At 41.1% G+C, this 13,560-nt stretch overlaps 1 protein-coding gene across 3 annotated transcripts in view; it reads right to left on the bottom strand.

Moving 5' to 3' along the window:
• The window catches only part of TMEM245 (transmembrane protein 245), a 92,556-nt gene that overhangs the window by 37,990 nt on the left and 41,006 nt on the right, over positions 1-13,560 (bottom strand). For all 3 annotated transcript variants that reach the window (XM_070766879.1, XM_070766878.1, XM_070766880.1), the window contains 3 exons: positions 8,412-8,543; positions 7,337-7,459; positions 3,102-3,247 (listed from right to left, as the gene is read on the bottom strand). In XM_070766879.1, the coding sequence (XP_070622980.1) occupies positions 3,102-3,247; positions 7,337-7,459; positions 8,412-8,543 (401 nt within the window). The remainder of the gene's footprint in view (positions 1-3,101; positions 3,248-7,336; positions 7,460-8,411; positions 8,544-13,560) is intronic.

The following is a 13,560-nucleotide window of genomic DNA, read 5'->3' on the forward strand; positions in this document are numbered from 1 at the left end:
GATGAGAAAATATAAGATTATGAGGTTAATATTTTTAAGGGATTTTAGGAACAAACTGGACAGTCACTTGTCTGAAATGGCGAACCTTTGGCAGGGATGCCACAGGTGGCACGTGAAGTCTCCTGAACCCTGGGGACAGTGAAAAACGTCCCAACAGGCCTACCAGAAGACCAGAGGCTTCAGTAAGGCCTCTGCGCATGGGTGGGAAGACCATGTGAGGGGTTATGCGATTGCAAGGGGCAGTATGGGGGTTGTATATATACACAGGGGAGGGATTGCATTATGGGCACAGACACGCATATACACACGCATGCTTTTGGCACCTGAGCCAAAAACGGTTCGCCATCACTGTCTCCTGCTTGAGCAGGGGTTTGGACGAGAAGACCTGCAAGGTCCCTTCCAACTCTATTCTGATTGATTGATTGATTGATTGATCTCACTATCCTCATGGGAAATTTACATATAGGATACAAAACCACAGTTTAGATCAGTGGTTCCCAACTTTTTTTTGGCCATGCCCCACCTAAGCATCTCTAAAACCCTGAGGCCTCCCCCCCCCCATGACATATAATTCTTATTATTCAAAAAGTGAATTACTAAGCCTAAAAGGCATTAACTAGGTTTAAACAAGTTTCCAATTGCCCCCATTAAAAATGAAATTGCCCCCCTGTGGGGCATGGGACCCACATTGGGAACTAGGGGTTTAGATATAACATGACTCCAAGTTGGTAAAGAAGAAAAATTCTCTTCCTATTTGTTTGATCTATATATTGAATATACACCAGAGGAGGGCTGATTTGGAAGAAAATGAGCATGTTTTTAAATTGGGAATGAATAATTAACCCAAATTATGCACATGATCTTGAAGCTCTAGTACTAGAAGTCAAGGGGCACACTGAAAAAATGGGACTAAAATTAAATATAAAGAATACATTAATGATAACTTTTTAGAATTACTTCAGACAAAATGTAAAAAGTCCTACTATTAGCTAAAAGGGGAACAAGAGCTGTTTTGATATCTCTGGCCTCAGCCCAGGATTTTTAGTATTATGAAAAATGTTTTAGCATTTTTATAAATAGGCAGGAAATTTTGCTGCAAACCCTGTGTGACACCAAAGCCATTTTACCTATGTTCTTTGACCTGCCACACTATTTTAAAATGTACTCTTTGCTGTAGAAATTGCATGAGGGATGTCTGCATGAAGCCATAACAAATTTCTTCTAGATTGCCAAGGCCATCCTTTGCCTTTGCCTTTGCCGGACTTGAAGGTGTGGGGATAACTTTCAACTGGGTGGCGAAACCTCTGGGACTTCAGATTCAGTTTTCTCCCAGATGTGCCAACATGGCTCTGCTAATAAATTGGAATTTTGAGGAATACTTTGCCTCACACTCTGATTTACTAATATTTGGAACCATGACACTAACCTGAATCTCTCTTAAAATTCACCCTGCTAACCTGAATCCTCGGCGCGCTGTTTGGGGTCCTGAGCTCCAGCGCTGACCCGGCAATAGGCAGTGCAAAGGCTCAGGGAAAATGGAGGAGGGATGAGATCTCCCAAAGAATAGCTGTGGGAGCCCACCTGGGCATGGGATCAGCCTCACTCACTGGTGAAGACAGCTGAAACTTAAGGTGACCAGACACTCTGAAGGTGAGGAATTCCAGCCACTGTTGCATAGCCAATTACAGATGGAACTCCCTGACCAGTTTGGACAATTGGATCAAACCACGTTCAGGACCTGAGGTCACGAGATGGAACTTGGCCTAGCCAAAATTCTCTTTCTCAAGGAGAGACCCAATGACTCAGCTGAGGGGAGACTCGGCCTCAAATCCACACTGTAATGAGTGAGCCTCTCCGAATCTTTTTACTGGGGCGAAGCCTACATTGGCAACCTTCTGCACCAAAACACAGACTATCCAATGGTCCAGACTCAGGAGCCCGCTAGTCTGGCAGCAGGGCACAAGGAGATTGACGACCCCAAACAGCCACCAAATATCGGCTAGAATTTTTTGCTTTCAGAGCCACTTGTGAGCATAATTTTTTGCTGTCTCCATTCCTGAGCTGAGAGCAGCCCAGCATCCAGAGGGCCTCCCTCCCCCAGGGGAGGGGATTTACACCCTCTACTGCAGCTTGGGAAGTCTACTCTAGCCAAGAGGGGGGTTCAGGAGCTGGCTGCTTGGATCTAGCCCCCTTCTGATACTCACTCCTTTCGGCTTCTCTGACAGCTGCAAATTCCTGGGGTGGATCATAGAGGGCCTGGAATCCTACAGCTTAAATCATCCTCTGCTGGCTCTCTAGCAGCTTGCTCCTTCATTTTTTCCCTTCTTTTCCCCGAGTCTTCACATCATCCGGTGCCAGTCAGATGTTGGAGCTCAGAACTCCAACCAGCCCCCCTAGCCCGGGGTAGCTGGATGAGATTTTTAGCTGAGATTTGAATTAACTGTCAAGGTTCCAGGTAACATCCAAATTTAAATCAGATTCCAAGTCAAAGGATTCCTCAAAGTTCCAATTTATTTCTGGAGCTATCCTGGCACCTACACTGGGAAACCCGAATCTGAGCTTCCCACCCAGTAGAAAGTTCATATGCCTTGCCCACCCCCCAAAATTGTCACATTGCCCACTCAGGTTGTGCCAGCATGACAACTCCTCCTTCCGCTTCAGCCTAGGTGGTGGACATATAATGCCCTTGAATTTCTCGAAAGAATGCTTTGTGGCTGCATCTGCTCTCTCATGAAATCACCCCTCCCAAGTTCCCATAAATATCAGACCTTCTACAGATAGTGTGGCAAGCCTTTGATTTATCACCAACCTCTGCACTGGCTTGACACCTGCACTTGCACAGAAGGATGTGGGAGTTTCTGCCAAGTTGTCAGATGAAGATTAGTCAATATGATGGACCTGGGGTGTGGAGAGAAGGGCTTGAACTTTCAACTAGGTGGAGAAACTCCTGGGATTTCAGATTTTGGTTACTCCTAGATGTGTCAAGACGGCTTTGCTAATAAATAGGAACTTTAGGGAATACTTTGCCTCAAATTCTAATTAGGTTTTCAATGCTATTTGGAACCCTGACACCATGCATATCATTCCATTAACTACTATACCTTATGGCTTCCTCCACAGATTCGCTGACTATGTTTGAAGATGCATCAGACTGCATCAAAGGAATTAAATTGATCACCCACTTCACTGGCTTATAATATTCATCACTGGAACTTAAAAGGTAGAATAATGTGGTCAGGAATATAACCTGCAAAAACAGAAGAAAGCATGATTCAAAATTCAGAGTATTATGAAACAAAACAAAACAAAAAAGGAAAAGCAAATCTACATCCAGCAAATAAATAATTCCTAAAAGAGTGTCTGGAGCTTTCCCCCCAGATCACCTCTCTTATTTCAATGGAATTTTGGTCAGGGCTGTTCAGGGAGAACAATGAGATAGAATATTTCTTCCCCCCCCCCCCCATCTTTCCAACTGAATAACTGTTTAGATCTCCATTAAGATCAGAGAAGGATACAGAAATGTGAGCATCTTTAGTTCCTAAACTCTTATATTATTTTATATATTTATATATTTTAAATATTTTAAATATTCATATATTTTATTTATTTTTAAAAGCTATTTTACAAGTTCTGTGTACTATTACAGCTCTTATGCCTGTTCATTTACAACCTTCAATTGTGCAGAAAGATGCACCACAGAAGTTTTGAACCAAAAGTATCTCAATTTACAGAATATATCTAAAATCCAGAACCATTGCTCCTATCGGATAAAATTTGACAAAATTGTGTCTGATACAGCACAATTGTGCCTTCTGCCTATTCTTCTCGGAAACCCACTGGTTGTGTGGCATAAAGAAAATGGATGGGGCATATCCATACCCTCTTTGCCACCTTTCTCTGGCCCCTGCATCCAATTGACATGAGATCTGAAACCTTTTAATGGTGGTGGTCAGTGAGGGAAGTATGAGAAAGGGTGGCTACTGGTGAGATGATGATGATGATGATGATGATGATAATAATAATAATAATAATAATAATAATAATAATAATAATTTATTAGAATTGTATGCCGCCCCTCTCCGAAGACTCGGAGCAACAGTAATAAACAATGTACAAATCCAATACTTAAAAAACATCTAAAACCCATATCATTAAAAACCATATAACTCAGTCATACCATTCATAAACCATAATAGCCTGGGGATCTCTCAATTACCCCATGCCTGGTGACATAGATGGGTCTTCAATAACTTACAAAAGGCAAGGATGGTGGGGGCGGTTCTAATCTCCAGGGTTAGTTGATTCCACAGGGCTGGGGCTGCCACAGAGAAGGCTCTACCCCTGGGCCCCGCCAGACGACATTGTTTAATCGACCGGACCCAGAGAAGGCCAACTCTGTGGGGCCTTATCAGCCGCTGGGATTCATGCAGCAGAAGACAGCCCCGAAGATATTCTGGTCCGATGCCATGTAGGGCTTTACCAACACTTTGAATTGTGACCGGAAACTAATTGGCAGCCAATGCAGGCCACGGAGTGTTGACAAGACGTGGGCAAATCTAGGAAGTCCCACAATTGCTCTCATGACCACGATCTGCATGATCTGAAGTTTCCGAACACTCTTCAGAGGTAGCCTCATGTAGAGAGTGTTACAGTAGTCAAACCTCGAGGTGATGAGGGCATGAGTGTCTGTGAGCAATGACTCCCTGTCCAAATAGGGCCGCAACTGGTGCACCAGGAGGATCTGTGCAAATGCCCTTTTCGCCACAGCCGAAAGATGGTGCTATTAATGTTAGTTGTGGATCGAGGAAGACACCCAAGTTGCGAACCCTCTCCCTAGTGGACAGACAGATGGGATTGTCCTTAGGAGGCAAAACCCTTAGCCACTCCATCTTATCGGGGTTGAATTTGAGCCTGTTGACACCCATCCAGACCCTAAAAGCCTCCAGGCACCAGCACATCACTTCCACTGCTTCACCGACTGGACACAGAGTGGAGATGTATAACTGGGTATCATCAGCATATCGATGATACCTCACCCCATGCCCCTAGATGATCTCACCCAACGGTTTCATGTAGATGTTAAATAGTAAGGGGGAGGGGACCGGCCCCTGAGGCACCCTGCAAGGTAGAGACCTAGAGGTTGACTTCTAATCTCCCACTAACACCGACTGCGACCAACTGGAGAGGTAGGAGGAGAACCACTGCAGAACAGTGCCTCCCACTCCCAACCCCTCCAGCCAGTGCAGGATAACATGGTCGATGGTATCGAAAGCCGCTGAGAGGTCAAGAAGCACCAGTACAGAGGATAAACTCCTGTCCCAGGCCCGCCAGAGATCATCTATCAGCGCAACCAAAGCAGTTTTTGTGCTGTAGCCAGGCCTGAATCCTGACTGTTGAGCGCCTAGATAATCGGCTTCTTCCAAGGACCGCTGGAGCTGGAGTGATACCACCTTCTCAACAATCTTCCCCATAAAGGGAATATTTATTAAAGACAATAGTTATTAAGTATGGCTGGATCCAGGGAAGGCAGCGCAGCAGCAGCGAGCAGACGAAGATCGGGGTTTCCCCGCCACCCACGCAAAGGGGAAACCCCGATCAGCTGCTGGGCGGCCGAAGGAACCTTCCCTGGGTCTTCCTCGCTGATGCCCCCGCTCACCCGCCCGCCCGCCCGCCAGCAAGAGGAGGAGAGATAGAGAAAGAGAGAGAAGGAAAGAAAGAGATGAGAGAGGGAGGAAGAGAGTGTGAGAGAGGAAGAAGCAAGATAGAGAAAGAGAGAGAGAAAGAAAGATGAGAAAGGAAGGAAGAGAGTGACGTCATCGGGTGGGAAAAATCGCGATATAGCGTTTCGCGAAGAACGAGATCGCGAAAATCGAGGGATCCCTGTATTCTCTGTTCACCCTTCTCCCCAGCAAAGTGGCAGGCACTTCCTCCAATCAGCTGGGGATAATGATGAGTGATTTCCAAATTCCTTGCCTGCTTCCTACAAGCAAAGTCAATGGCGAAATCAGCAGAAAGTCAGAGGTCACTCATTCTCCCTCTGCTTTTTTGCCTCTTGTAGTCATTCTTATGTTCCTCTCCTTCCAGAAAACTGACAAACAGTTCCATGGGTCAGCTGATTTCCAATGCTCTTTGCCTGCTTTCCATAAATAGTGACAAGGGAAACCTGCAAAAAGTTGGCAGTTGCTCACACTGCAACTGCTTTTTTTTTTTTGCTACCAATGGTTATTTTTTGTTAAGATAAATGCATCTTTAAAAGAATAACCCAACATGTTACAAGTTGTAACAAAACAATAAAGATTAGAATTAATGTCTATCTATGTAGAGAGAAAAAAACCAGAACTTTTTCTACAGCAGATTCACAGCATTTTGACGTAACGATATTTATATTGCATTGGAGGATTTTACATCGACCTCAAATTTTTTCTGCCTGAGATAAATAACATTGCATTCCAAGTACAGAAAATTAATGGAATAAGAAAGGAATCATATGTGCAGTCATAAACCAATTCATCTCACAGGAGAAAACCCTCTCACAGCCCTTTCGCTGGGAGCACTTTTGCCAAGCGCTTCAGGAATGCCTGCCCCGCCCCTCTCGCAGCCCCCTCGCAGCCGCCACTGCCATTGCAGCCACCGTTGCGGGAGGAGCCGTGCCCCAAGGCAGGAGGCGGAGGAGGAGAAAGCCGGAGAGAGGGGCGGATTGGGGGGGGCAGCAGCGAAAGGCCAGGGGTGCGAGGGGGCTGGAGGCGCCTGGGGGGCGGGGGGGCCACCGGCAGTAGACATAGGTGGTGGGAGAAGGAAAGGGAGCCGTGGCCACCTCTGCAGATGGGCCAGTGCCAAGTCTCTCATTTGTGGCCTCCCCACCCCCCCTGGTGGGTTGACAGGGGGATGGGAAGCTCACGTGCACCCAACATTCAAAATAAGAAAAAAACTTTGTCGTCATTCTCCGCCCCCAGCTCCAATGCCTGGCTCCGTTGTGCGGCCTTGTAAAAGGCTGTGCGGGGGGCAGTTTTGGGGCAGCAGTCGCACAGGCACGCACCTTAGAGCGAACATTGATTGCTGTGCGGAAAATAGAATGAGAAAGGTGTATTGGATATGGTTGCTATCTTAAGTTATTTGTAAAAATAATACAGACAGAATACAAATAAATAAATAAATTTATCAAAAGCCTGCAATGTATGAAACTGCCCCATTTTTTTCTCATGTCTTGTCACTACTGCATAATTTCGCAAAAGCTCACAAGAGAATTTGTGCTGGATATCCAGATCAAAGGCACCCACATTTTCTTCTCACTGTAAATATCATGTTAAGTTCACACAAATGATGTGGTCATACTTACCAGTGAAAGAACAAAATTAAGAACAGCAGTACTACTGTGGAAAAGGACTGTTACCAAAGTTGTAACTGTGGTAAAAAGAAGGCTAACATTATGACTCATCAGTATCCAAAGGGATTCTAAGATCTACAGAAAGATGAAGAATTAGATGCATTATCATAGATCACAGGTTATGAAATAACACACTTAACTTATAAGAAAACACAATTTGATTGATTCTAAGGGGGGAAACATTCTGGATAATCAGTCATTGAAATACTTTAACTTATTGAGCAGAAAATTGGACTCAGTATCGTAAGCAGTCTTTCCTTCCAATGTTATGAAGGCAAGACTAGTAAATAGTATATGCATATCTGCATAAATTACAATATGTTTTAAACATACAGGCTTAATCGTTCATTTAAATTGCAATTTTATCCCTCTATTTATTTTAAAGAAGAATACTTTTTTTTTCTATATCAATTTATCTTTCTCCTCAGGTTTAAGGGGGGGATCAGCTTGGTTTTGCAGACTAGAAGCAGAACACATAATTTAAAATAGGGATTCTCTTCTCCTGACTTGCTACACTACTTGCTAGTCTACTCTTTTTCAGCTTTGCGAAAATTGCCAATACTTACATATTATACTAAGCATATTATAACTATCATCATAGTTACCCTTCCCTTTATACTATTTCCATACTGTTTTCATTCTTTTTCATTTTTGCTGCATCTGACTATATATAATTATATATGACACAGAATACTTGCATGTAGAAATAAGTCAGCACAGAGATAATTTAAAAAAGAATAATGAAAATATAAATTTAGGATAATTGGAGGCCAGGAATTCATAGGATTCAAGAAAAACAGCAGCTGAAGAAAAATAAGTACAGACAGGAAAACATATACTAAGAATTATAAGAATAAATGAGCACTTCAAAATTTTGACGAAGAGCCAAAAATGAATTTCAGATGCTGATTTTTAACAAGGCCAACTTTTTAAACACAATTATGTGCTTATCTGCTTTTATTTTTGTTAAAATGAATGAAATTGGAAATTAGTACATCTTGTAATATTTATTATAAAAACCACATACCGAAAGAAAAGTTTCAATATTCTCATGAATAAAAGAAGCAATATCCTGCCAATCAAGCATGTCACTTGTCCAGCTATGCTCACGATTTAAATGTTTTTTGTGACTTTTTTGTTGTCCAGAATATGTTGTATTCTATAAAACAAAAGCAAAATATCACAAAACACTTCAGGCATTGAATTTCACAGGACAAAAGGAACAAGTATAAATTTATAAAAGCTAGATTAGCCTACTGTATCAGATGACCTTTTATCTCCCTAAAAGAGGCTGAAAATTTGGGTGCGTCTTATATTCTGAATGTAGCTTTTCCAAAGCTTTTTTCCCCAGCCCTAACTAGGTGCTAGTGATCTTCCAGGCTTCCTATTCCCTCTGAAGAAGGTTTTTTTTCCAGCTCTAAAACAGTGCTAGCTATATTCCTGGCTTGCAGCATTTATTTTTATTCTTACTCCCTCCAAAGCAGTTTTTCCTGCCCTAAGTCTTTGCCGGCTTGTTTTTATTCCTGCTCCCTCTGAAAATGTTTTTTTCAGCCCTAACCAGGGAATAGAATAATGTGCTGAAGCTGAACAGACTAAGGCTGCTAGCCAGATGAACACCTGGTAGGTAGATTTTTTTCGCCTATTTTCCTACCCAAAAGTAAGGTGCGTCTTATACTCCGAAAATACAGTAAATTACAAATCTCATTAGAAATTATATCACACTTTATAGCATGGTGTCTCAAAATGATCATTACTGACCCTTGGGGCTGACAAAGAATCAGTGTTATTGTTATGATGATTATTTGCAGTACTCTTAAAATAGTATTCATTGAATTATTTTCATATAACAAATGGTTGGGGAGTTATTTTTTTATTTATATATTACTTATATTCCTTCTGTACTCTGGGCAGCACACAATATATAAAAACAATATAGTCTAAAAATCCATTAAAGAAACATCCATCCTTAGTGGCCAAATCAAGGTGGTATCAAATTTATCAACGGCCTGAGGGGGCTGTGGTCAGCGTCGCAGCGAGACGGCATTTCTTGCGTTCCTGCGAGGGGATGCCAAATCCCTGCTGTTTGGGGGAGCCAAATCCTGTCGGATCGGCCTGGAACCTCACTGGAGGAGAGGTGAAAAGGGGGTCTTGGTCCCCTGCCGTTTCTGGGGTCGGCATACCTCGTGGCAGACTGGCTTTTGACTTCAACCAGCAGTGGGTGAAACTACCTTGGGTGCCATAGCCGCGGCAACTATGTACTAGAAAGATAGGATTTAAAGTGTCAGAAGTCATCTGGAAGGAGAAGAAACATGTTTTTGTGCTGGAGGTTGAGAAGAAGAAAGTTTGGAAGAAAGGGTGAACTATTATGCCAGAGGGAGACCTTGATATGGATTTTTTATTAAAATAAATTATTTCGGAAGTTGCGCTAAAGCGGAAATGGAAGTGGCCATGGAGTGTTTAATTAGCATTAAATGGACTTAAAAACTAATTTGCTTTGCTTTTGGAAGTTGGGAGTTAAATTTGGACTTTTGAGACTATCAGAATTTAAATTTAAAAGTTTTTACAGAAGCCAAAGAATTGAAAGTAATTGTGAGATCGTATACTGGGGACATCTACAGGTGAAGTTGAGGCAATATTTGGTTGGATTTGTAATTCACTGAATATGACCTTGATGCAATGCAACTAGGCAGATTGTTTTTACAATAAGTGATAAAGAGGAGCTGAGAACTTAAAAAGAAAGAAAACATTCTGGATTTGAACTTCAGTTGAACCTGAAAAGGGGAGAAGAAAAAGAAAAAGAAAAAGAAAGATAGATTGATTCATTTGAAGAAATTTGGCTTCTGGATGATATAAAGATTAATTGGACATTTGGATAAAGCTTTTTGATATATTAACTCTGAATGAGATGGAAGATTATTTAAGGACATATTTAAAGATATTAAAGAGTGGAAAGAAGAAAACAGAAACAACAACACTGTTTCCTTTACTCAAAGTTTTAATCAGGATTACAAAGAAAGCGAGGAAGAAGAAGAGTGCCGGACAGCTGGAACAGGCTGATCAACAGGGAAATAAGGATGGAAACATAAAAGTATCATTAGATGGGCACTTTCACAAGGGACAGATTAAAGAATATAATATTTATAAGATAGATGATTTCATAGCTAATGATTTGAAAGAGGAGGGGAAGGGATGCAAAAAGATAAATGAATCAAAAAATGGTTTGATTGAAGAGGGGGTTGATGGTCACATCCTTGATGATGATTATTTTAAAAAAAGCACTAATAAAATTGAGAATAGATGTGACATGACACCCTGGAATAGGCAGAGTAAGAAAGGAATTAGAATGGAAATAAAAAAGTTTGGCAAGATTCTATACTTGAGTAGAAAGAGAGGAAAGGAGAAAACAACGGGTTACAAGAAGATAAGAAAGAAAATCTTTGGAGTTTGGCAAAGATGGCACCATGAGAAGGGATGATAGATTATTAAATATACATTGATTATGGAATGATGTGATTAGATTTATTTAGGTGTTGCTTTACGATATGTATGAATTTATGAAATTCTATTCAAGTATAGAACTATATAGAAATAGACTATTTAGATCATTGGAATTGTAAAAGATTGGTGAAAGTTAATGATAATGAAATGATAAGTTTTTGAACAATAATTGACTATTATATTGAATGAAATAATAGAAAAACAAATGTGGAAAGGTATTATTTACATATTGAAGTTTTGATAATTTTTATAATAATATCAAATGATTATAATATTATGATAAATGCTTAAGAATTGAGGATTTAAAATAATGGATTGATTAATATCTGGGGGGTTTTGTATGTTTTTGTTTTGTTGATTATTTTGTTTTAATAGTAATAGAGTCTGGCTTTTTTTCTTCTTTCTTAATACTATAATCTGTTTTTTTTTTCTTTTTAGTTGATAAGTCTTTTTTTGTAAGGGGTTTGGAGAATGTATAAGAAGAAGGAGTAGGCATGATGGCATACCTGAATTTGCAAAAGGATAATATTAACTTAATAAGGTTTAAAGGACATCAATGTTGAATTCAATTAGAAGAAAATTAGAATAGAATAGAATAGAATAGAATAGGATTTTATTGGCCAAGTGTGATTGGACACACAAGGAATTTGTCTTGGTGCATATGTTCTCAACGTACATAAAATAAAATATACATTTGTCAAGAATCATGTGGTACAACACTTAATGATTGTCATAGGGGTCAAATAAGCAATGAAGAAGCAATATTAATAAAAATCTTAGGATATACGCAACAAGTTACAGTCATACAGACAACATGGGAGGAAATGGGTGATAGGAATGATGAGAAAAACTAGTAGAATAGAAGTGCAGATTTAGTAGAAAGTCTGACAGTGTTGGGGGAATTATTTGTTTAGTAGAGTGATGGCGTTCGGGAAAAAACTGTTCTTGTGTCTAGTTGTCTTGGTGTGCAGTGCTCTGTAGCAATGTTTTGAGGGTAGGAGTTGAAACAATTTGTGTCCAGGATGTGAGGGGTCAGTAAATATTTTACCCGCCCTCTTTTTGACTCGTGCAGTATACAGGTCCTCAATGGAAGGCAGATTGGCAGCAATTGTTTTTTCTGCAATTCTGATTATCCTCTGAAGTCTGTGTCGGTCCTGTTGGGTTGCAGCACCAAACCAGACAGTTATAGAGGTGCAGATGACAGACAATGATTCCTCTGTAGAACTGAATCAGCAGCTCCTTGGGCAATTTGAGCTTCCTGAGCTGGCGCAAAAAGAACATTCTTTGTTGTGCTTTTTTGATGATGTTTTTGATGTTAGGTGACCATTTTAGGTCTTGAGATATGATAGAACCTAGAAATTTGAAGGTGTCTACTGTTGATACTGTGTTGTCTAGCATTGTGAGAGGTGGAAGGGTGGAAGGGTTTCTCTTAAAGTCTACCACCATTTCTACGGTTTTGAGTGTGTTCAGTTCTAGATTGTTCTGGTCACACCATAAGGATAGTTGTTCAACTTCCCGTCTGTATGCGGATTCATCATTGTCTCGAATGAGTCCGATCACTGTTGTATCATCTGCAAACTTCAGTAGTTTAACAGATGGATCGTATGAGATGCGGTCATTAGTGTATAGAGAGAAGAGAAGTGGTGAGAGTACACAGCCTTGGGGGGCACCTGTGCTAATTGTACATATATCTGATGTGATTTTTTCCTAGCTTCACCTGCTGCTTCCTGTCTGTTAGGAAGTTTGTGATCCACTTACAAGTGTGTTCAGGTACCGCTAGCTAATTTAGTTTGGTTAAGAGAATGTCCGGTATGATGGTATTGAATGTTGAACTGAAGTCCACAAAGAGGACCCTGGCGTAGGTCATTGGAGATTCAAGATGTTGAAGGATGTAGTGTAGAGCCATATTAACAGCATCATCTGTTGATCTATTTGCTTGGTATACAAATTGCAGGGGGTCTAACAGTGGATCCGTGATGGCTTTCAAATGGAACATCACTAGCCTTTCAAAGGTTTTCATAACTACAGATGTTAGAGCAACTGGTCTGTAGTCATTCAGTTCCTTGATGGAGGGCTTCTTTGATACTGGGATGATAGTCGAGCGTTTGAAGCAGGAAGGAACATAGCACAACTCTAGTGATTTGTTGAAGATTTGGGTGAAGATGGGGGCCAATTGGTCAGCACAGACTTTTAAGCAAGAAGGAGTTATCTTGTCTGGGCCTGGTGCTTTTCCAGGCTTCTGTCTGAGAAATAGATCTTTCACTTCCTTTTCTGTGATCACTAGGGGTTGTAAACACAATGGGATGGGTTCAGTTGTAGAAGATTTAGCTGTTGTTGGTGTGTCTGGGATGGAGGTTGTGCACACAAGTGGTTGAGGTTTCTTTTCAAACCTGCAGTAGAACACATTCAGGTCATCTGCCAATTGCTGATCTCCTTCAGCTTGGGAAGGTGGTTTGCGGTAACAGGTGATGTTTTTGAGAGTTTTCCACATGTTTGCTGGTTCATTTGTTGAGAATTGATTCTTTAGCTTTTCAGAGTAGTTCCTTTTTGCTGCTCTGATCTCCCTTGTTAATATATTTCTGGCGTGATTGTACAGCATTCTATCACCTTTTCTGTAGGCTTCCTCTTTGGAATGACGTAACTGCTTGAGTTTGGCTGTGAACCAAGGTTTATTGTTA

The sequence above is a fragment of the Erythrolamprus reginae genome, chromosome Z (assembly GCF_031021105.1).
Source record: "Erythrolamprus reginae isolate rEryReg1 chromosome Z, rEryReg1.hap1, whole genome shotgun sequence".
Taxonomy (NCBI): domain Eukaryota; kingdom Metazoa; phylum Chordata; class Lepidosauria; order Squamata; family Dipsadidae; genus Erythrolamprus; species Erythrolamprus reginae.